General features: G+C 48.8%; 1 protein-coding gene across 1 annotated transcript; it reads right to left on the reverse strand.

The window, feature by feature from the left end:
- Positions 1–16,738: 16,738 nt before the first annotated feature.
- Positions 16,739–17,695, reverse strand: LOC122389599 (skin secretory protein xP2-like). The gene has a single exon (XM_043381771.1). It carries the CDS (start codon positions 17,693–17,695, stop codon positions 16,739–16,741), a length of 957 nt encoding a protein of 318 aa, XP_043237706.1.
- Between the last annotated feature and the right edge of the window lie 7,782 nt (positions 17,696–25,477).

The following is a 25,477-nucleotide window of genomic DNA, read 5'->3' on the forward strand; positions in this document are numbered from 1 at the left end:
GTCTGGCTGTATAGTGTATGAGTGCCTCCGGTATCGGCTCTCAACTCAGCAAAGACCTACCTTTGCCAGATGTTCTTGCTCTGAGTAATTAGTCGAGTCACCGACAGGTTCATTTGATAGTTTTCGTCTAAGGCAATGGAGAAAAAGGAGCACACTCTCTCCTTTTGTATTAAAGAAGCATGCTTGTGCATGGCGGCAATGAGCCTGAAGCTGGTCTGCCAGCAGCTGGACATCAGCAGCAGCCAACTGCACATCTGCCTAAGGCGTAATAAGCTGGGACTTGATTGGTGAACTCAGCCCGGCTGCGAGCGCAAAAGCCACCCTTTACCAACGCAGATTAACTTGAATTCAAGACCGATAAAAGGGCCCACATCATGACTCACCGCTATCCGCCCTTACCTTTGTTCTTCTAACCAGTAGCGGTGGAACACCTTCAATTAAGGGGGAGGGGCACTGCCGACTTTTGGTCTCATTCTTTTCATGCAACGCCCATAGGGCTAATGTTGAAATGCCAAAATCAAAGGGGGCACGGTGCCCCAGTGCCCTCCCCGTTCCGCCGCCTATGCTTCTGCCCATCAAACTGAAAAAAGACAACGAAATTGACGGGAAAATAGCCAGTGCACCACCTTTGGCCTCACGCCAAGACGCATCCACTGGTCGAAGAAAGATATGAGCAAGGTGGTGTGGTGAAATGGGTAGCTATTCGCGCTGTATTGTCCTTTGGACCGTCAAAGTGGCCTTGGGCTGCTGCCAGTAACTCAAACGTCCCGGCGGTCCCGGCCGTCACCAGCGTCAAACATCCGGCCAAGATCCAGATCTGGAGCATATTCAGCTGCTATGCGATGTTCCAGGTGTGCATTGTCTCACAGAAGACCGCAATCAGTGACGAGTAATGAGTATTACCGGAGCAACATCCTGTCAGACAAATACAGGGCCTCCTCTAACATACCCACTGGGTGGGCAAATGCCTACCCAATCACCACAATTGCCCACCCAGTGGCGTCGATTTGCCCACCCAGAAGCAAATGCAAAAATAAAGGTCCGGCCAGACGTCCGGTAGGAACTACCACTTCGGTTTCCCGGGAAAAAAACTTGCTAGCAGCCAGTGCCCCAACCCCCAATCACTGCAGTGCAAGTTATTTTTTTTACAATGGATGCATCTGAATGCATGGGCGGTAGCAGACTTGGCGTTTGGGGGTGGGGGCAACTTGGCAACTTTGCCAACCCTCGGAGGGGGGGGGGGCGGTGCTAGCTCACAGGGGCCCATGGCCATAGCGGCCTCAAAGGCCCGTATGGAACCCCAGAGGCCGATGTGGGCTCTCAGAGGCCAGTGCGTGACGCCTAAAGGTGTAAGCCATGGGTCCCCAGCCACACAACAAAATAGGGCCATCAGAGACCTTATAGGCTGATTGGGGACTAAATAGGGCCTCAATTTGGAGCCATCAGAGGTTAATGTGGGCCTCAGATGTCCGTGTGAGGCCCTTATAAGACTGGCATTGGGCCTCAGAGACCGGCATCGATCCTTCAGAAGCCAGTACGGGGCCCTCAGAGGCACAAAAGGGTCAGTCTTGGATCTCAGAGGCAGAAAATGGGCCATCAGAAACCGGTGTGGGACCTTTAGAGGTCGGTTTGTGCCCTCAAAGGCCAGTTTAAGGCCCTCAGAGACCAGTACAGGGCCTGAAAATGGCAGTTTGAGGCCATCAGAGGCCGACTTAGGCTCTCAAAGGCTAATGCGGGTCCTTGAGGCAAGGATGGGACCCTCAGGGGTCAGTGTGGCACCCTAAAAGACAGGCTTGGGCTGGTGTTGGACTCCAGAGTCCAGAAAAGGCCAAGTTGAGCCCTCAGAGCCGATGCAGGTCCTTAACCCGGCAGTTGCTGGGGTATTTCGCCACAAACCGTTTGCTGGGGGGGGGGGGGCGTTAAACGCCCCCCAGCCGATAACTCGAGAACCAATAGGCGCAGCGAAACGCACGAGGCGGCAAACGAAAGAACGCGACGAGACGCTTCAGATGAGTACTTTAAGTTGAATTTTGAGGTCACAGGTCGGGTCAAGGTCAGGTCAAACACCTGAAATCGGACTTTCAGTAGCATGGACTTCAGGACTTCACAATGGGCGCCTCTCGTCATAAACTCTGTCAAAACGGTGCACAATCCATCATATAAGGTCTACAAGAGTGACAGCTCCATGTAGGGGTCAGTCAAGAATAGGTCAGGGTCAAGATCAGGTCAACCGGGTGGGCACATATCCCCGAAAATCAAAACTGATATTCGCAGCCTGTGACGCATGTTTTATGGGTAATTTGGGGCGTAGAACACGATGGTGACATTCATTTGATCATATGTGTACGTGTTTGACTAAAAAAGTTCAATTTAAGAAATGCATGTATCATGGTCGTGAAGTAGTCACGAGAAATTGCCAAGATTCAGTTCAAGATTTTGGAAAATGCGGAACGATAATCAATAATCGAAGATAACCATTTGATTGTTCATGGTATTAGCAGTCTAATGGCGTTTACGGCATGTCTGTATGTCTATTCTGTGATTTTATATGATTTTTTGAACATATAAAGTTTTTGGTCGAAAACCAAGAAATCATGACGTCACTGAAACCTCGATATCTCAAAAAAATTTCCGGCCGATTTTTTTTTTGAAATTTTGTCACAATAACCGTCAATCAATTCCATACAGGTATCCAAAATTTGGCGCGCCTGCGGTGCGCCGTTTTTTTTTTTTTTGCTTTGGCCCAGCGAAAAAAGTGGGGGCGTTTAACGCCCCCCCCAGCAACTCGGGGGGTAACCCTCGCCCGTATAGGGGGGGAGTCGAACGGACCCCCCTCGATTTTTTGCGAATAACTCGCGTAAAAAGCGGCCGATCGCGACGAAACTTTCAGTACCCTAGCATTGATCAATTTTACACCTACCCTGAAAATTTCATCACCCTGACCCCATGACCTTTGACCTGTGACCTCTTTTCCGTGACCATGTTTGGCCGAAATCGCAATTCGGCGTATGTCGGCTCGCATTAGCCGCGCGTTTGCAAGCTTTTCGTGGTTTCAAACGTTCACATATGTGATTTGATGTTGCTCCCATACATAAGGGTGGATGTCAAGGTCACCTGAAGGTCAGGTCAGGTCATTGACCTTTGGTGACCTCGGGTGACCTCGGTTCACTTTTTCGAGTTTTTCATGTTCTAGGCTAGTTTTTTAGCTGAATTCGAATTTATAAACCATTTGAACATTTACGAAGTAGTTTTGGTGCCTTCGTAACATGTTACGAAGCTGTCAGAGGCGGTTGACACGTAATACGAATACCCGTAACAACCCCTACCGGTTGACCTGACCTGACCTGACCCGACCTGGTCTAAATGCTTAAAACACCATCTCTGATCAAAACTAACACGATATTCGTGATCAGCACCCCGGAAAACCACATAGCAGCCACAGAACAGAACAGAAAGGAACAGATTTATTTGAATAAGATCCACGATTACATGGCTTTTCACTTACTCGCGTCTGAATGGTAATACAATGGGAAGTTGGAACAGACACACGGAAATGACTACAACCATTCGCATACCATGCATACACTCGCACCAGAAACAATATCTTAAATCAGAGAGATCCAGCGAACAGCCTGGCATCTGCCCGGAAAGACAAAGTGCCAGGCTCAATGCCGCTGTCGTTCAGCAGCGACACACCGCGGTAACAGAGTCGCCGCCTGCCGGCCTCCACACGGATGGCCGGAAGGGTAAACGAGTCCGCTCGCCTGGTGTTATGATCATGCCGCTGGTGGGCTCGCTGTCCGAAGGTGTTAAGAAGAAAGTCCGGATGACCTGACTTCATCGTCCGCTCGACAAGGTATGGTAAGCCACCAACTGTTCGGCCGTGAGCCAGCCGAGGCTTGATATGGCACCCGAGATGTGATCACATCGCCTTTTCCCGGTCACGACACGTGCGCAGAAGTGCGCACACTTTACGACTTTCTAACAGGTCCCGATTTTACCGGTTTTCGGGTCATTGACCTGACCTGGAAGGTCACCCGATGACCTAGGACCTTAAAATTCGGTATCATCGGCTTCCTCTCGTCACGGGCAACACGCTTGTTTTTTTTCCGTGAAGCTCTAGCTCGATCAGGGGCGAAACGGCAAGGGAGGTCCAACGCCCCCCCCCCCTATACGTTCGCGGCTGGAAAAACACCAATACAGGGGATGGTTAAAGGCCGGCATCGGGTCTTCAGAATCCAGTGCGGGGCCCTCAGAGGCTAATATGGGCCTTTACAGGCCAGCATGGGGCCTCAGAGGTCAGTGTGGGACCCTCAAAGACCGGCATGGGCCAGCAGGGTAGCGCGCTACAAGGCCAAGTATGTATTACAAGTAGATTAAGGTCAATAAAAGCCGGATTTAGATCAAGAGGACGCGCCAAGAGTAAGCTGACCATGCCTCCTAAAAAGAGGCAGCGAGCATCACCTACCTATTCGATTTCTGGTACAAGGAGCAATCATAGTAAGTTTAACTCTGCACATTTGCAGTCTTCTTAAAATTTTAAATGTATGTAGAGTCTGTAGACTAGAGATGTCAATCGGATACCAACTTTTTGGTATACCGATACCAAACCGATACCAACTTGGTATTTGGTATTTTGATCCTAATGTTGTTGGTATTTTGTTGGTATTACGAATCCGGCTAATGTATAAGAGGATACGAATTCGGTAATAAGTTGGTATTTCCCTCATGTTCCCAAGTTGGTTTGGTTTCGGTATTTTTCATGGTTTTGGTTGGAATTTGGTTTGGTATCGGTACGGTTTACTATTCCGGCTCGCGTAAGAAAGTCCGGATGACCTGACTTCATCGTCCGCTCGACAAGGTATGGTAAGCCACCAACTGTTCGGCCGTGAGCCAGCCGAGGCTTGATATGGCACCCGAGATGTGATCACATCGCCTTTTCCCGGTCACGACACGTGCGCAGAAGTGCGCACACTTTACGACTTTCTAACAGGTCCCGATTTTACCGGTTTTCGGGTCATTGACCTGACCTGGAAGGTCACCCGATGACCTAGGACCTTAAAATTCGGTATCATCGGCTTCCTCTCGTCACGGGCAACACGCTTGTTTTTTTTCCGTGAAGCTCTAGCTCGATCAGGGGCGAAACGGCAAGGGAGGTCCAACGCCCCCCCCCCCTATACGTTCGCGGCTGGAAAAACACCAATACAGGGGATGGTTAAAGGCCGGCATCGGGTCTTCAGAATCCAGTGCGGGGCCCTCAGAGGCTAATATGGGCCTTTACAGGCCAGCATGGGGCCTCAGAGGTCAGTGTGGGACCCTCAAAGACCGGCATGGGCCAGCAGGGTAGCGCGCTACAAGGCCAAGTATGTATTACAAGTAGATTAAGGTCAATAAAAGCCGGATTTAGATCAAGAGGACGCGCCAAGAGTAAGCTGACCATGCCTCCTAAAAAGAGGCAGCGAGCATCACCTACCTATTCGATTTCTGGTACAAGGAGCAATCATAGTAAGTTTAACTCTGCACATTTGCAGTCTTCTTAAAATTTTAAATGTATGTAGAGTCTGTAGACTAGAGATGTCAATCGGATACCAACTTTTTGGTATACCGATACCAAACCGATACCAACTTGGTATTTGGTATTTTGATCCTAATGTTGTTGGTATTTTGTTGGTATTACGAATCCGGCTAATGTATAAGAGGATACGAATTCGGTAATAAGTTGGTATTTCCCTCATGTTCCCAAGTTGGTTTGGTTTCGGTATTTTTCATGGTTTTGGTTGGAATTTGGTTTGGTATCGGTATCCTGATTTTCCGTTATTGACATCACTAATGTAGACAATAGGCATACCTATAAGGTGAAATACACACGAAATACCATATCACACACGACAAACGTTAAACTATGAATGGCACAGTTGGTTGACTGTGAAAGTGACATAGGCTTTAACCCGCCCCCCCCCCCAGTCGCAGGTGAAAATGGTTGCACCCCAAAACAAGTGACTGGATCTGCCCTTGGGCATGGGAGCGGCGAAAAATTTTGCCCACCCAGTGAAAGATCCTTAGAGGAGGCCCTGGACAAATAGTTGGAGCAGCTCAACTGGACGGCACGGGAGGACTCAGTTCCTGAAAGCGCTTATGTTTGATTCAAACCACGTTGCCTTCGTGCAGCCTGGAGCGCTACTTATAAGTCCTTAGGAGAATGAGAAGTGACGCCGTGAGAAGCTCTTATCCTTCTGGACTAACGCCTAACGGACTACGGCTTAGAAATAGTTTTCATCCTAATTCCATCGAGATCTTATGGACTTTTGTCCAGCAAGAGGTGAATAAGGGGACACCCGGCACCAGGACAGAGCAACTGCATGTAGGCACATGCTAATACGGCGTCGGTCCACATCAAACCCACTGTGCTTAACCCGCGCCCCACTGGGGGGGCTATTTATAGTCCCCCCCGTTTTTCTGCAATAACTTCCAAACCGCTTGACGTATCGACGCCAAACTTTCAGTACCTTAGGCTGCATCAATTTGACACCTTGTGTCAAAATTTGAACTTCGTACCTACTATAGGTCGGTCGGAAATGACGTCAGAGTGACGTCATGTTCGGCCGATTTCGACGCAAAACATTGAACCACGGCAATCGCTCCCAAGAGCTCAGTTTTTAAGCTAGATCCAATTTCTTTGCATGAGAGGACTCAGAATAGACTGCGCTATCAAACAGTTATCTCGAATTTTCGAAAGTTCGAAAATTTTGAAAATGTAATGTAATTAAATTCAAAATTTATCTTTTTACATTTTTCAAAAAGTTTTTGTATTTTCGAGAAAAACGGAATATATGTGATAGAACGCATAATTATGACTAACTCTAGCAAGTTTAAGCTAAATATCTTCAAAAATGGCCAAGTTATACGCATTATTGCAAAAAAATTCACAATTTTTAATTTTTCAAATCAATTTTTCAGCACGTATTTGACATCGTACGCCAATATAAATAGTACCATCGTGTTCCTGAGCCCAAACTGCATCCAATAGACACCTTTTTTGTTGAAAAAATTTTAACTTCAAAATTTGACCTTTTTTGACCTGAAACGGCTGAAAGTGACCTGACCTAAGCTAAATTTGACTCAAAATGACCTCGAATGACACAGACGACATCAAATTTGAAATTTTTGGCCTAATTGGACCATAAAACACGTGTTACGTGACCGACGCATGATATAATATTTTCGTGACCTGTGATGACCTGACCTTGACCTGAAAATCAAAGTACAAGTTTGGTACCCTCAGGGTATCTAGAGCATCTGTTAACGAGTGTGTGGACCACAAATGAGCCTGATATGACGTGTAAGACGGCGGCCAGAACCCAAAACGTGAACAAGCCAAAATGCTAATAATTTTTACTTTGACCTGACCTGTGACGTCATCGGTGACCTCAAGGTCAATGAAATTACGTTTCGCTCGACAGTTTTTCCGGGGCTATCAGACGCCGTTTGAATTTTGACGATCGGCCCATTAGTTTCGGAGTTAGAGGGTGGGGCGTGTTATACGCAGACCCCAGTGGGGCGCGGGTTAAAAACCCAGTAGCTGGGATGTTCTAGGCATTTCTAAATATGATCTTATGAAAGGTGGCTATATAATCATCAAAAGGAAAAAACTCATAATGCCTTGTTTCAGAGGTGAAAAAACCCTGCTACTCGCCTGCGTGCGTAGGCGACAGCCATAGGAATAAACAGACAGATTCGAGCATCTCAGTTGATGCATTTAAAGTAGATAACTAGGCCGTTTCCGCTACAATCAGAGCTGTCTTCCCATAGAAGACCACTATGAACCACGGCACAAAAATTTAACAGCGTCGTCTCTTTGTAGACAGCTGGGGCTGAAAAATCCCGCCGGTGCGACAGCCGGTGCGTTGTGAAGCGCCATAGACAACGCAGGAAAAAACGGCGACAGCGCGACAGCTCGTCCCCGCTCGTCGCCGGTTGAGCGGAGGCGGGGACCGACGCGGCCTTGGCCGCCGACGGAGTAGGGAGGGACCGGGCGACTGGGGACGGGGGACGTCACATCTGGGCCACAACTGGTGCGAGGTCCATGACCATCGGTCCTAGAAACTTGGTAGGAGCGTTGATAATTGGTCTTGACTACTGAAGCAAAGACAAGTGAATCAGTGACAACTGACAATCCTTTCGTGAGTTCTGATTGAACTGGATCAGGAAGCCAGGACGAGCTATAGGAAGTCGATCAGACCTATAGGTAAGTTTAGTGATAGTGATTTATTTTTTGTTGTGTAACTAGGTATTGAAATATGGTGATGCGTTGTGATGCCCAGAGTCTGAAATTTGAAAGATAAGTTTATTTCTAACATTCTAGCCTCATTTTCAAATTTACTTTTTTGGCCTCAAAGGTGATGAGAAAACGGCAAAAATGGTACCTTCTGTTTCAAGATGACTTGTGAAAAATTGCCGACAGCTAGACATCGCGTAGGTGACAGCTTTTGAGTTTTATTCACCTCTGCCTTGTTTCTTAATTACAACGGTAAGGGAAGTGTCCAGCTAATTTGGTATCCTTCTACAGGCTATTTCATTGATAGGTCAGCCATAATAATTCTGTCACTTTTGACTTACTGAGACTCTAAATGAATGGTTAGATAAAATGAATGATAAAATCGTGGCCAGTGACTTCAAGCAAATGAGACTGATCATGTGTGAAAGTCAACCAAAGGCCATTCGAGGTCACATGACAACATAAAACTTTACCTTTTCAAACAACCTATATGTCATTCGACGCGTCTAGACATGTCTAATGCGTTGGTACACTGCTTTAGGTCTAGGACCTTTTTTGCTGAAGAGAGAGAGAGAGAGAGAGAGAGAGAGAGAGAGAGAGAGAGAGAGAGAGAGAGAGAGAGAGAGAGAGAGAGAGAGAGAGAGAGAGAGAGAGAGAGAGAGAGAGAGAGAGAGAGAGAGAGAGAGAGAGAGAGAGAGAGAGAGAGAGAGAGAGAGAGAGAGAGAGAGAGAGAGAGAGAGAGAGAGAGAGAGAGAGAGAGAGAGAGAGAGAGAGAGAGAGAGAGAGACTTTATTTACAGACTCCTGGTCCACAAATGAAGGAATCTGCAAAAATAAAAATAAAAATAAATCCGCAGGTCAGCTCGGGATCGCTGACCTGTTGCCGTTTTTGGCAAAGCTATTCACCAAAAACAGAACCGTACCTTGGAGCACCTGACATGACCTCAGAGGTCATCGGTTGAGCTAGGAACCTAAAAACGGGCATCAGCTTCGCGTCTCATAACGGTGCACACGCTCGCTTTTTTCCGCGACGCGCTAGCTCCACCAGGGGCGAGACGGCGAGGGGTGGGCCGTACCCGCCCCCACCCTCCCCCGCCCCTCGGCCAGCGCGTATTTTGAAAAAAATAGGTTCAGCGAGGGATATATTCCTGTATGCACGTGGAAAACTTAGTATACACTCGCCACGCTCAAGCGCTCTCGCTTGACTGTGCTCTGTCCCAACCATATCCTTCCCCCGCCTCCCCCTTCCTTAGCGTCAGTTCGTCAAAACAACACCTGCACGACCCTGTCTTTTTCTCCCTTTCTCTCTCTCGCTCACTCTCTCTCCCTCACTTTCTCTCTTTCTCTCTCTCTCTCTTTCTCTTTCTCTCCCTCTCTCTCTCTCTCTCTCTCTCTCTCTCTCTCTCTCTCTCTACCTACCTACTCCCTTCTCCCTCTCCCTTTCATCTCAAGCCGCCACGTGTTCGCCGCGCGCCGCGTCGCCTACTAGCTGATAAGATGTCTTATCAGTATCCCTTCCCCTTTTATCTCTAACGCCTGTCCCGAGCCACCGCGCTAGCTCGGGGCGTCTGCATCGTTCCCTTACCGCTGACAAGACACCTTATCAATGAGTAGGACATAAGTATTACGCCATCAATACCTATAAAAACAATATTTTGGTGGGTTTCAGCTTAGCAAGGAAGACTATAAGATATTGCATATCTAGTAAGCGAGGTTTGAACTAGCATGCACCACCTGAACGACGAGGTGTCACTGCGGGAGCTGGCCCGTGCCTGTACGGGCACTGGGGAAGGCCGGCATTGGTCAGAGACACGTCACACCGTTATACAAGTAATCCACCGTTTTTTTTAATAGGCCCGTAACAATATTAGCTGTTTTCACGAGGGCCATCTGGTACATGTTTGGTGCATATTTGGTACACATTAGGTGCACATTTGGTCAAACTAGGTTCCGTGTGTCTCTTAGTAGCTATCAGCTAGGGCTGCACTAATTGCTTATGCCCCTACTTCGTCATATTATCAGAGAGTATCGTCGATTAAAGCACTGAAATAAATTCATAAAATAAAGATATTTGCTGTAAAAGAGATTAGGTGCAGATTTGGTCACATTAGGTGCACTCGCCGGATAGCCCGTCGTGAAAACGGCTAACGTCACACAAATGCGGCACGAGTGCCAATACGGATACGGTCGATTACACGCCTTTACACGCTTTACACGTCAATTACACGCTTTTCGTTCTTAAAATAAAAAGTCGCAGTGCATGCATCCAGCATTCAAGGGTAAAATATTTTTACCCCGACCGCCTCAGGCGATTACGTGCTGTCACCCACCTGGCCGCAGCTGCCTCTCCGTTCTTAAATGTGTCTTGCGGTGCAGTATCACCCCTGGTACGGACGGGTAGTGTCATCTGGGGAGCGAGGTTAGTACTAGCATTCGCCACCTCAGCGACGAGGTGTCACTGCGGGCGGTGGCTCGTGCCTATACGGGCGCTGGGAAAGGCTGGCATGGGGCACGGACACGTCTTAACGTAACATAAGTAAGTCACAGTAGGTATTGACGAAGTGTCATTTCTAATCTTCCTCAAGTAAATGATAGTAATTCGTATTCGTTTCGGGCTACACTGAGGTAAAAAATTGTTAAAAACCAAATATTTCGGCTTTATTGAGTAGCCTTGTTCACTGGTTTGAAATATGAAATGCAAAAAGACGATACAAATGTGATGACATGCGAAACAGGTTCGTGCTATCAATGATCTGTGACTTCCTTTTTTTTACACTGTGCATACGCTGAAACAACCATACAGTTCAAATCATCACACATCGTTATGACAGTCGTAATTACGGAGCGAGCGAAGCGAGCGTAGTCTTTCCTTAGATTAACGGAAATTTCTGAGTATGAGCGGCCGGCCGTGGTCACGCTTTTGCGAGGCTTATATCTCAGCAACCACTTGACCGATTTACACGCGGTAATTTTTGTAGGGTAGCTTCATTCCTTCTACCAAGTATTGGACTATTCCTGATGCATGTGGGTGACCCCTTATGCACGTGCCACGTGCAAAACGAAGAGGTGTCCGTTTTGTAATTGTTGCAATATCTCGGTAACTACTTGGCCGATTGCGCTGAAAGTTGGCATGTAGGTAGGCACGCACTAGGCACTGCATATCCATGTGCCAGAGTTGGGGCGCTGCTGCACGTGCGCACGTGCAGGGGTCGTTTCCAGATCTCGAGAACGGCTCGACCAATTACCCTCAAATTTGGTACACAGATAGGGACCGCTTAGTAGGGTGCCGTGCACAAGTCAGTTGGGACCCATTTTGCACGTGCGCACGTGCAGGGTGCCACTTCCAGATCTCGAGAACGGCTGGGCCGATTGTGCCCAAATTTGGCACATCGCTAGAGACCGGTTAGTAGGATGCCATGCACAAGTCAGTTGGAGGTACCCCCTCGCAATTTCGCACGTGCAAGGCTCACCCTCTCGCTCGCTCCGTTAGTCGCCCCAAAAGGCGTTATACTGGTAAGATATTAAACATCGTCTGATTCGTATCATCGTCGAAAGTCGGAATCGTATAAGCGCCAGACGGTCTCTTATAAAAATGCATTAAAACCTGTACTTTGGCTATCATGCAAAGACAAGAAAGAGTACCTAGATACTTTTGAGATGCAAAAAAAAAAACAACTATGGTTCCCCATTTTCTCTATAAAACTAACACATGTCAACACAAAGCAACGTCCCAAATCGGGCTAATGGTAGCTTTGCCCACCCCCCTATTCATTGCTGACTTGTGTATCTTTATCTCTAGAGCTTCCCGAATCGTTCTTCTTTTCCAGTTCCGTTCAATGGCCAAGGTTGTAGCTTTTCGCGGGTCCAAATCTCTAGCACATGAGAAGGCGTGTTGTGCTGTAGCCGATGTGTCCGTGCGACCATGTCTTATATCAGCCACATGTTCTTTCAGCCTCGTAAGCTTGGGACGTCCACTTTCTCCGACATAAGACTCCCCGCAATCACATTTAATCTGATAGATGACACCCTTTTGCATTTCTGGATCCGTCTTGTCTTTTACTTGAACTAGATGATCTCGAAGCGTTCTAGATTTGTGCCCTGTTTTGATGTTGTGTTGACGTAAAAGTCTTGCTATGGGCTCGCTCAGTCCTTGCACGTAAGGTAAAGAAATGTACGTTGTTCGGCTTGTTTCTTCATGTGCATCTGTCCTATTTGCTTTCTTCTGCGCTAATCCCTTTTTAATCACATGATTTGGGTATCCGTGCTGCTTGAACACTTTCCCTAAATGCTCCTTTTCTTTCGCTTCCGATTCTTTGGTGCTAGATATTTTCTCTGCTCTCCTGGCGAGGTTTCTGATGACTCCAACCTTCACTGCTGACGCGTGATTTGAGTGTCACTTGCCGTTATATCCAAGTATTCAATTCACCGCCGAGAAGGAAATGGACGGCCAACTGTCGTTTCTCGATGTATGCGTCAGCAGGGACAGTGCACAGGGTCTTCGAACCGCTGTTTACAGGAAACCAACGGCAAGTGACACTTACATAAGAAACAACTCAAATCACGCGTCAGCAGTGAAGGTTGGAGTCATCAGAAACCTCGCCAGGAGAGCAGAGAAAATATCTAGCACCAAAGAAGCGGAAGCGAAAGAAAAGGAGCATTTAGGGAAAGTGTTCAAGCAGCAAGTGTTCAAGTGTTCCACAGTAATTGAAATAGGCCGGTGGCAATATTATCACACGAATGCAGCACGAACACGGATACGGCCGATTAGACGGCCGGCAGCCGCCGCCAATATTCTTCAAGATAAGGTTGGGGCTGCTGTCGCGTGGCTGTCAGCTGTTGTGCCAGGCGGTCGTGCTGACATGCCAGTGGGCGGTAGCGGTATTCCAGGATTCCATGATTTACCTAAATGCTTTGCTTTTAAAGGGGTTTAAATAATAGACGATTCCCGGCTTGTCTCGTGAGGTTGCTATCATAATCAGGAGACTTTTTTTACTAATCTTGTCGAGACCGTAGCATTTGAATGAAACAAATTCGGACGATCGTTCCCTAGTAGCACACAACATTGACGTCTAAGGTGTATTTAGTGGAATGCCCTTCATGGTCACATCTCGGTCGCCCTTATAATCCTCGCGAAAACATACCTTTACCGAAGAATAATCGGAAAACGGTACAGAAAGTCGAAAGAGCGAGGAGCCTGTTTCCGAATATTCTCACGGAAACATTCCTTAAAGGGACCCTCCCACCTTCAAAAAAGTTAATGAATTGGCATGAAAGTGATGTCGCTCGGTTCAGAAAGAGCAAAAACGAATATCTACCAAATTTCATCAAAAAATATTCACCGGTTTTCAAGATATTAGACTTTTACTTTTGTTTACTTTTTGGGATCTCCGCTGTTCCTAGCGACTTTATTTGAAAGTGCGGCATTTGTTGCGCGCAAAGCAGCATATACCACCGCGTGCTACAAAACGTTTTAGTCAAACATTTAACGGACGTTCGAAAGCCTGATGACGTCATCAGATTCCCGTAATGGTTAAGAGATAGGGACCACGCTGGTCCCACCCTGCAAGTAAAGGGAAGAAATTTCTTGAACACCATAAAGCTGCGGGGGTTGCGACCAGGATAAATGGTGGTTTCTGAGCCTGGCCGCAAACTTGGCTATCTCAACTCAAAACTAATGTTAAGGTGGGCCGTGGGAGGGTCCCTTTAACCGAAGAATAGTCGGAAAACAGTACAGAAAGGGCGAGGAACCTGTTTCCGAATATTCTCACGGAAACATACCTTTACCGAAGAGTAGTCGGAAAACGGTACAGAAAGGGCGAGGAACCTGTTTCCGAATATTCTTGGGTGAAAAATATCATTAGGTTTAGTTTTATTTTGGTGACACTCACTGACTAGTGACTTGCACAGCGGGGCAGTGTTTTTTTTTTCTTATGCGGCGCCAGTGAATGCGCGGCAGACGCGGCTCCCGCTGCCTCCATTCCCCTCGCTACCCACGCCGCGCGTGCCCTCGGGCACTTACCGAAGGGAAGGCATCAGCTGAATCAGCTGTTAGTTTCCATTCCGGATGGCCGTTCACGGGCACCGCACACTGCTGCGTGCGGTGTGTGCGGTGAGTCCAGCAGGCGTGGGGGTAGGGGATGGGTAGGCGGTTCTGACGTCACGGCTGCGTGCGGTGGACGGCTTCCTGTGGCCGGTCCCGACCGGCCACAGCGGTCGCTGTGTGCGGTGACGGAAGGGACGCAGTGGGCGGAGCTTGGAGGCTGTGTGCGGACTGCGGTCCGACCGCACTAGTTTGGCCGGAATCGCGATTCCGGCCAAACATGGTCTCGGAAAAGAGGTCGCAGGTCAAAGGTCATTTGGGTCAGGGTCATGAAATTTTCAGGGTAGGTGTAAAATTGATCAATGCGAGGCTACTGAAAGTTTCGTCGCGATCGGCCGCTTTTTACGCGAGTTATTCGCGAAAAACCTTAGGGGGGTTGCATCAAACTCTCCCCCATGTGCCGGGGAGGGTTAAGGTTGTGTCGGAGATCTACGGCGATTACGGAGAATCCACCTGAAAAGCCCTCAGTCTCGTTGATACACAGGCATTACACTGGTCTGAGGGACCCTACGTGGGAAATTATGGTCTCCATTCAGATTGACCCTTAAAGACTGGTATCAGGTATGGATCATATAAATCCAGTGTGGGCTACCATAGAGGCCGACGTGGGTCCAGAAGCTGGCATTAGCTCTCAGAGCTCGGCATCGAGCGCTCAGAAGTCGGCTGGGCATTTAGAAACCGATGTGGTTCGCAAAACATCTATGCGTGTGGGCCCTTGAGACATAAGGCTAGGCATGCAAATTCCTCAGACGAGGCACTGCCACTCAGACAAACGCTCAACACCCAGTAGCGGCGGAACACCTTCAATTAGGGGGGGGGGCACTGCCGACTTTTGGTCCCATTCTTTCCATGCAACGCCCATACGGCTAATGCTTAAATGCCAAAATCAAAGGGGGGCACGGTGCCCCGGTGCCCTCCCCGTTCCGCCGCCTATGTCAACACCGAGAAGTGTGATTATTACTGTCTGATGGGGCAACGTGAGGAGGCTACAAGCTAATATAAAAGCATGGGTCGGATGGCCTATTTTTTATAGTCATGGTGTGTCAAAAGTGGAAATAGCCGGTGCGCCGTCTGGCAGCCCGGCAGCCCGCCGCCATAGGGAAATTCATGCTTTTAGTCGCTTTTTCGCTCCTTATGAGTCACTTGATCTAATTAGAGCTTAACTAGGAACGAGGCGGGTCACTTGGACGTATTCAGGAGCCGAATACGGTGTTTTGGAGCCAATACCTGGGAAGCCCTACCCGCCCAATGCGAGTTTTTAAGAGTCTGCATGCCCAAATTAACGTTGAGCGCGGCCGTTTTCCGTCGGTTTTTCGCGACCTTGTGGCGAAATCGCCTTATTTATTCAACCAGGGTGGGCTAATTCGCTTAACTAGGAATGAGGCGTTGAAGAGAATTATTCAAGGAATAGAGCTGTGCAAAAATATTTTTTGTATTGTTAAAACTGTATCCGCCATCGAACAATAAATATTGTTCACCCATCAGAAACACATCCCCTGGAATGCGTTTGGACTTGGCTGGATCTAATATTAGCGAGTATCTGCTAATGCAGCTTTTTGGCTTACACAGTACGCACACAAGCAAACATACTTCCTGCCCTTGGTTATTCCTCACTTGAATGAAAATTTTGCTATAATAACTATTCCAAGCAGTTAACAGGTTTTAGTGCAGTGCCAAGTCGGAACCGCTCAGCGCCGCCAGTCTCCCAGGCGGCGCGTAACGGCCGCCGCCGGCCGCTGCGCCGCCGCTCTGGCAGGGTGTTTGACTTCATATCTCTGTTGCTAGAAAAGTTGTGGACCGATTTACTTGATTCTTGCATGAAAAGATCCGCCATTCAATTCTTAGCAGATAACGAAAATTTGACGTCAATTGCACGATCCGCTGCCCATATTGTGGTCCTGCCATCTATTGACAAGGCTGGCGAACTAAAGCCGGGCGGCTATTTCCACTTTTGACACACCATGTTTTCCAAAAAAAGTATGGTGTCAGGGCTGTGATGAAAAATAAGTGGTCTAAATCCGGTGAGAAAACATGATTTGGGGGTACCTTAGGTTTGGCTCCTGTTATGTTTTGGTTCGTTTGAGTGAAAGAGCACACAATCAATGAAAAACGCGATTTATTTACTGCGATACGTTCAGGCCGAAAGAGTGTCCAAAAGTAAACAAGTATGGCGAGCGCCGCGCCTAGTCGCCCGCGCCACTCGCCAGTCATGCCGCTCGGCGCGCACCGTCAGCTGGCGGCGGCAGAGGCGCTCACAGGCACGGAGCCGGGGCGGCCAGCGGTGGCGGCGGCAGGGGCGCGCGCAGGCGCAGCCAGCAGCCGTGCGGGGGCTGGACCATAATACAACACCTCCCCCCAAGACGATCACATCGTCTTCATTCCAAGGCACCACAGCGGACCCTCCGGGGTCCGGGCGCACAAGGCCACCGCAGCGCGGTGCAGACGGCGGCGCCTGCGCTCTCTTCCGCGGCGTCTCGGGCGCTTCTTGCAGCGGACGCGCCCGCCGTCGCACGGGGAGGTCCGCGGCAGGCGTCGCTCCGGTGTCGGTGGCGGCCACGGGTCGTGGTCAGCAGCGGCTCTGGTCACCCCTAGACTCGGGTCCACGAGCGGCGGCAGACGCGCGTCGCACTCCGTATCCCGCTCAGCGAGCATAGCTGCGACGGCAGCTGCGTGAAGCGGGTCCTCAGCGTCCTCCCACACCTCGTCATCGACGGTCGGACCGAGCAGGTCATCCACCACCTCGACCGAGTGGAGGGTGGTGTCACCGAGGTTCGTGTCACCGCGCCGGTCGGACTTGTCACCGGCGGACACGCATCCCTGCGGCGTACGGAGGAGCGCGGCGGCGTGAGCCGCTACCGTTTGTTCAGGCGGGTCTCCGTCCCCACTCCGTACTGGCAGGCCTCCCGCCGGCGGCGGCGAGGCTCCGTAGGCGGCAGCCGGCCTGGTAGACTGCGCTGCGGTGCACCCAATCTGGCCAGTGTCCGCCGGCGGCGGTGACACGGCGGGGCCGGCAGCTGCACCTCGGCCCGTGCTCAGCGCTTGTAGGCCTCCCGCCGGCGGCGGCGAGGCTCCGTAGGCTTCAGCAGCTCTATTCGGCTCTGTAGGCTGCACCGCAGTGGCCCCGGGCTGGCCCGTGTCCGCCGGCGGCGGCAACACGGCGTCACCAGCGGCTTCGTTTCCATGGCTGGTCCGCGTTGGAAGGCTTCCCGTCGGCGACGGCGAAGCTCCGTGGGCGTCAGCCAGCTCTGTAGGCTGCGCCGCGGTACACCCAGCCCGGTCCGTGTCCGCCTGCGGCGGTGACACGCCGGGGGCTGCCTCCATGGTCTGCGCCGGCCAGCCTCCCGCCGGCGGCGAGCAGGCTCCGCGCGCGCCAGCCGGCTCGGTGGGCTGCGCCGCGGTACGGTCGGCTCCTCGGCCCGTGTCTCCCGGCGGCACCGACACGGCGGCGCCGGTGGCTACCGATGGGCCTCCCGCCGGCGGCGGCGAGGCTCCGTAGGCGTCCGTAGCTCCGTCCGGCTCTGTGGGCTGCGCCGCAGCACATCCGATTCGGCCCGTGTCCGCCGGCGGCGGTGACACGGCGTTGTCCGGGGCTTCATTACTGTCCGTGGTCTGCGTTGGCCAGCCCCCCGCCGGCGGCGGCGAGGCTCCGTGGACGTCAGCAGCGTCACTCAGCTCCGTGGGCTGCAGCGCAGTGTGCCCGGCTGGGCCCGTGTCCGCCGGCGGCTGTGACACGGCGGTGCCGGCGGCTACCGCTACTAGCGCCACCCCCGGAGAGTCTCGTACTCTCGTCACTGCAGATGTCGCCACTGGACGATCGGCCGTGGGGCTGGCCCTCTGGTGGCACACCACCTCAAAATGTCCTGGTTCGCCACACGCACGACAGATGGCGCCAGCGGCGCGACACCTGTCTCCGCCGGCGGCGTATTTACAAATTGCAACCGAGCTCCGCCGTAGGGTATTTTATTTCCGCCGTAGTGTATTTCACTTGGGGTATTTTCTACCATAGGTACATCTGCCTGAGCTTTATAGCTTAGTACACGAGCGTTTCTAACCCCGCGTTCGATGTCTCCCGGACGGCAAAGATTCTATGCCGTCCGGGCCCGAAATGGCGTTCGATGTCGCACGGACGGCAAAGATTCTACGTGACGTCACGTAGAATCTTTGCCGTCCGCGCAGAATCTTTTGAGCGTACTACGGCGGGCAGAGAGGCAATGATGGCGCGTATTTCAAAAGCGGCGCAGCAGCTGTTTGCAGAAGTTGTTGATATTTGTGTGCGGTCTCTATGGAAACGTAAACTTGGGCCTTTTTCGAAACTGACGCACATTGTGTAAGTGGCGCACAAAATGGCCGGTCTCGCCGTCCGCCTGTGTGCTTCATCGAACGCAAAATAGAATATTCTGCGTAGAATGTTCTTCGTCCGAGGAGACATCGAACGCGGCCTAAATTTTCATTTTGTGACCGAGACGCAGTCGAGGTCACAAAATGAAAATTTAGAAACGCGAGTGTACTAAGCGATTTAGTATATGACTGCGCCACGCGAATTCAAAATTAAAGTGAAAAATCAAGTCTGGAAACAATTTCGGTTTGCATTGTCAGCAAATTTAGGCCTTGGCAGTTACACGTTATTCGAATTAACAGTAATGAGTGATAGACCGTGTTTTGATTTAATTGGCAATTTACTTGATGATGATGAAGATAAAAATGAAACTACGATAGAAACAGCGAGAGAGGAAGCATCATTGCTAGCACCAAGTCATCCAGGACAAAGGAAATCACTGAACAAGACGTACGTAAATTTAAACACTTTCTTCTGCATGAAGGACAGAGCAAGGATCCACATAAGCTGGATGCGCCGTTGTTAAGTGCCTACCTATTATGTAGGTATATCCAACAACTGAAGAGAAGCGATGGCGAGGAATATGAACCACAGACTCTGAAGGGGATCATATACTCAATCGAAAGGCACCTAAAAGAGCAGAGCTACCCTGACTTTAAGATATCGACATCGTCCTCATTTTCTCTTGAGCAAGATGTCCTCAAAGCAAAGATGGCGGTGTCAAAGTCGTCCGGCAAGGGCAACAGGCCAAATAGAGCCATGCCAGTATCCGAAGAAGACGAGAGGAAATTCTGGGAGTCAAAGGCCTTCGGCTTTCACCATCCTATGGCGCTCCTTAGGGTCCTTTTTTGGTATTTCACGATGCTGTTTGGACTACGAGGGCGCAACGAGCACATGTAATATGTATACGTTATTTAGCACATGTAATATGCATACGTTATTACATAATACATGTAATATGTAATATGTACATGTATTGATGACTGTTTTGTGTCATTGCTAAGTCTGCAATACATGTTGATTGTTCACTGCTGGTATTTAATTGGGTGGCTCTGAAACTGATATTGATTTTGTCCGAACACCAGAGATAGAGAGAAAAACACATTTGAATATACATACATACATAAATAAACAAGCCATAGAATAGGCAAAAAGAGCCAATAGACAATAAAATAGATGAAAAATGAAATTGCACGGCGTTGACTGTAGGTCATAGGACATTGACCTGTCTGTTTTGTATGGGTCATTGACCCGTTCACTAACTGTTTGTTAGTGCACGGAGTGCACTAACAAACCTGTTAGAAACGCTTTCATCCTCAACACGTGCTCCAATGGAAAAACGATCTTGAGTCATATACTAAGGGGTAATTACAATTTGTCGGCGCCGTTAAAAAACGATGCACCTTTTTTCGCAGTATAGGTTATCGCATGTGCATACTTTTGCTTTTTGGTGGCGCTTTTCCCTCGCTCGTATAGGGGGAGGCGTTGAACGGACCCCATCGGTTTTTCGTGAGTAACTCGCGTAAAAACCGTCCGATCGCGACGAAACTTTCAATACCCCTGATTTTATCAATTTTACACCTACCCTGAAAATTTCATGACCCTGACCCAAATGACCTTTGACCTGTGACCTATTTCTCGAGACCATGTTTGGCCCGAATCGCGATTCGGCGTATGTCGGCTCGCATTAGCCGCGCGTTTGCAGTCTTTACGTGGTTTCAAGCGTTGAAACATGTGATATGATGCTGGTCCCATGCATTAGGTTGGGTGTCAAGGTCACCTGAAGGTCAGGTCAGCTCAATGACCTTTGATGACCTCGGTTCACTTCTTCGAGTTTTACATGTTTCTAGGCTAGTTTTTCGAGCTGATTTCGAATTTAGCAACCATTTGAACATTACAGGGGTGTAACGAAATTATCCGGACACCTTTCTTCCCGCTGTAATTAAAAAGCAAAACATTCTGGTACTTTTTCTTTTAACCCGCGAGTTGCTGGGGGGGGGGGCGTTAAACGCCCCCACTTTTTTCGCCGGGCCATAGCATAAAAACGGCGCGCCGCAGGCGCGCCAAATTTTGGGTACCTGTAGGGAATTGATTGAAGTCTATTGTGACAAAATTTCAAAAAAATCGGTCGGAACATTTTTAAGATATCGAGGTTTTAGTGACGTCATGATTTCTGAGTTTTCGACCAAAAACGGCATATGTTCAAAAATCATATAAAATCACAGAATAGACATACAGACATGCCGTAAACGGCATTAGACTGCCAATACCATGAACAATCAAATGGCTATCTTCGATTATTGATTATCGTTTCGCATTTGCCAAAATCTTGATCTGAATCTTGGCAATTTCTCGTGACCACTTAACGACCATGATACATACATTTCTTAAATTGAACTTTTTGAGCCAAACACGTACACATATGATAAAATGAATGTCACCATCGTGTTCTACGCCCCAAATTACCCATAAAACATGTGTCACAGGCTGCGAATATCAGTTTTGATTTTCGGGGATATGTGCCTACCCGGTTGACCTGACCTTGACCCTGACCTATGCTTGACTGACCCCTACATGGGGCTGACACTCTTGTAGGCCTTATATGATGGATTGTGCACCGTTTTGACAAAGTTTATGACGAGAGGCGCTCATTGCGAAGTCCTGAAGTCCATGCTACTGAAAGCTCGATTTCAGGTGTTTGACCTGACCTTGACCCGACCTGTGACCTCAAAGTTCAACTTTAAAGTACTCATCTGAAGCGTCTCGTCGCGTTCTTTCGATTGCCGCCTCGTGCGTTTCGCTGCGCCTATTGGTTCTCGAGTTATCGGCTGGGGGCGTTTAACGCCCCCTCCCCCCCCCCCAGCAAACGGTGGGTGGCGAAATACCCCAGCAACTGCCGGGTTAACTGAGCATGAGGCCACCTTTCATAAAAACACAGTGGCGAACGTTCTGGAGCATTTCAGCCACTGGATTCTCCAGCACACTGGCTTTGATGCGGACCAACGCCCTCTAAACATGAGCCTGCGGTTGGGCGGTGCTTAACCCTCGCCCATAAACGGCGATCTGCCACCTTCGCCCATGCAGGGGGGGGGTTGGTGCGACCCCCCCCTTGGCGTTTGAAAACGGAGCGTCGTAGAGCTTAGCGGAAAAGACCAACGGATTGCTCTCGCCGAGATCTCGCGATTGGTGGTAAATTTTTTGGTCCTAGGTCAACATTTGACCTACTTTTGACCGGTCAAAGGTCAAATTTTCGGAAAAATAGACTTTTTCAAATTTTCCGCGGCGATTGCGGCAAAACGGTGGAAGATATCGACTTTAAACCTTCACTATCGTGTTCCTTGATCAATTCTCTATCGTTTGGTATGTATTTCGTTTCCCTAGCTCTAAAAATGGCGCGTTGGGAGCGCCGGAAGTCGGCAAGGTCACAGTCGGCGGCAGAAATTCGAAAAATCAAAATTTAAATTTTTGAAATCTGATAGTATTTTTGGATTTGGGATGTCCATTTGCTCCCTATAGAAGCTAATATTGCTGCATATTCCCATTGAGGTGACAAGAATTAGCAAAATAGTGGTTCGGGCGCTTTTCAAAAATAGTACCGGACGCTGTTCCTCTTGTGACGTCATAGCTCCGTGACCTGACCTGACCCAGTCAAGTTTCTTATACCATATGATAGCCAATACTTGCCCCAACATGCATGGGAAGTTTCATCACGATCCATCAACCGATGTCCGTACCACCGGCAGGAAACCTCGGGCGTTGGCACTCAGTTTGTGAAAATCCGGCCGGAGGCTGTTCCCTTTGTGACGTCATAACTCCGTGACCTGACATGACCCGGTCAAATTTTTTTTATCAAAAGATGCGCAAGGTTTGCCCCATAAGGTACCCAAAATTTGGCGGCGCTGCGCGCCGCCGTTTTTGCACTATTTCCGAAAAACCTCAGGGGGGGGGTTGCACCAACCCCCCCCCTACATGGGCGAGGGTTAATATAAAATTTTCGAAATTTTCAAAATTTCGAAAATCCGAGATAGCAGTTTGATAGCGCAGTCTATTCTGAGTCCTCTCATGCAAAGAAATTGGATCTAGCTTAAAAACTGAGCTCTTGGGAGCGATTGCCGTGGTTCAATGTTTTGCGTCGAAATCGGCCGAACATGACGTCACTCTGACGTCATTTCCGACCGACCTATAGTAGGTACGAAGTTCAAATTTTGACACAAGGTGTCAAATTGATGCAGCCTAAGGTACTGAAAGTTTGGCGTCGATACGTCAAGCGGTTTGGAAGTTATTGCAGAAAAACGGGGGGGACTATAAATAGCCCCCCCAGTGGGGCGCGGGTTAAAGCTAGATCCAATTTCTTTGGATGGAAGGACTCAGAATTGACCGCGCTATCAAACTGCTATCTCGGATTTTCAAAATTTTGAAAATTTCGAAAATTTTATAATAATATTCAAAATTTATATTTTTATATTTTTTTCAAAAAGTTTTTGACTTTTCGAAAAAACGGCATATATGTGACAGAACGCATGATTATGACTAACTCTAGCAACTTTTAGCTAAATATCTTCAAAAATGGCCAAGTTATACGCATTATTGCAAAAAATTCACTATTATTAATTTTTCAAATCAATTTTTCAGTACGTATTTGACATCGTATACCAATATAAATGGCACCATCGTGTTCCTGAGCTCAAACTGCATCCAATAGACACCTTTTTTGTTGAAAAATTTCAACTTCAAAATTTGACCTTTTTTGACCTGAAAGTGACCTGACCTAAGCTAAATTCGACTCAAAATGACCTTGAATGACACAGACGACATCAAATTCGAAATATATGGCCTAAATGGACCATAAAACATGTGTCACGTGACCGACGCATGATATAATATTTTCGTGACCTGTGATGACCTGACCCTGACCTGAAAATCAAAGTACAAGTTTGGTACCCTCAAGGTATCTAGAACATCTGTTCACGAGTGTGGAAACCAAAAATGAGCCTGATCTGACTTGTAAGACGGCGGCCAGAGCCCAAAATGTGAACAAGCCAAAGTGCTAATAATTTTTACTTTGACCTGACCTGTGACGTCATCGGTGACCTCGAGGTCAATGAAATTAGGTTTCGCTCGACAGTTTGTCCGGGGCTATCAGACGCCGTTTGAATTTTGACGATCAGCCCAGTAGTTTCGGAGTTAGGAGGGGGTGACTTGTAAGACGGCGGCCAGAGCCCAAAATGTGAATAAGCCAAAGTGCTAATAATTTTTACTTTGACCTGACCTGTGACGTCATCGGTGACCTCGAGGTCAATGAAATTAGGTTTCGCTCGACAGTTTTTCCGGGGCTATCAGACGCCGTTTGAATTTTGACGATCAGCCCAGTAGTTTCGGAGTTAGGAGGGGGGCTATGAATAGCCCCCCCCCCAGTAGGGCGTGTTATACACAGACCCCAGTGGGGCGCGGGTTAACATGTTGGAGGAGGCATAGGTGTCGTTTTGTATAGATAGGCATGGTAGGGCCCGAGCCCTACCAATAATTTTGGAAATTTAACATTATGCCTATGGCGTTGCGTGGAAAGAATCGCTTTGAATTGGCAAAAATTTACATTAGAGCCCTACCAATAATTTTCGGAAAGTGTCGCCCCTGAGAGGAGGCCCTGGTGAAAAGCCAAAACCTCAAAATAAAAAAATACCATGTGATTAACGCTTAAATGACGTCAATGTACTTAAAGTAAAAATACAAAAGACGAGATAATTTCAAAATTTTGAGTTGCAATTTTTGTCCCCTCAACTTTCAACCTACCCCATCAACTTTTAAACGTTCCCGGGTCACCACTGCCCCATCGTGCAATTCCAGTGCTATGGCAAAGTTTTATCTGAAAGTTTAAACGTGTCCGATAGACTGGACGCGGTCCCCTCCGTCCACTCACGCTCTCTGGTCTCTGTACGGTCATCGCTGACTGGTCCAGCATCCAACGCGCTGGGTTTATAGAAATTTGGTTAAAAGAAATGAACATATTTTAATGAACGAATCCATTAAGTAATAAAATGAAAATGATTCACAGGTTATTATTACATGTGGGAGCACTGGCGCTGGAACTTTCTCAATGTTGGAGGGGCTCGAGGCAGTTTGAACTCATTTCTTTCCATGCAACGCCATAGGGTTAATTACGAGCGAGCGAGCGCAGCGAGCGAGCGAGTTCTTTCGTGTTTAAGGCAAAAATCTGAGTATGCGCGACCCGGCCCGACACGGCCCGACCCGACACGACCCCATCACGCTCTTCAAACCCTTATAACTCAAGAACCGCATGCCGCATCGACAACCGGTCTGCGAGAGAGAGAGAGAGAGAGAGAGAGAGAGAGAGAGAGAGAGAGAGAGAGAGAGAGAGAGAGAGAGAGAGAGAGAGAGAGAGAGAGAGAGAGAGAGAGAGAGACAGACAGAGACAGAGACAGAGACAGAGACAGAGACAGAGACAGAGACAGAGACAGAGACAGAGACAGAGACAGAGACAGAGACAGAGACAGAGACAGAGACAGAGACAGAGACAGAGACAGAGACAGAGACAGAGACAGAGACAGAGACAGAGACAGAGAGAGAGAGAGAGAGAGAGAGAGAGAGAGAGAGAGAGAGAGAGAGAGAGGGAGAGAGAGAGAGAATCATATTCGAATCCACCGCTTCTGCTCCAAGGCAACACGGTAGTGATGCCGGCATCTAGTACTAAAATATGCGCAAGGGCTGCCCCATCAGCTTTGCAAATTCTTATCACGATCCGCCGCGTC

The sequence above is a fragment of the Amphibalanus amphitrite genome, unplaced genomic scaffold (assembly GCF_019059575.1).
Source record: "Amphibalanus amphitrite isolate SeventyFive unplaced genomic scaffold, NRLGWU_Aamphi_draft 000364F_arrow, whole genome shotgun sequence".
NCBI lineage: Eukaryota > Metazoa > Arthropoda > Thecostraca > Balanomorpha > Balanidae > Amphibalanus > Amphibalanus amphitrite.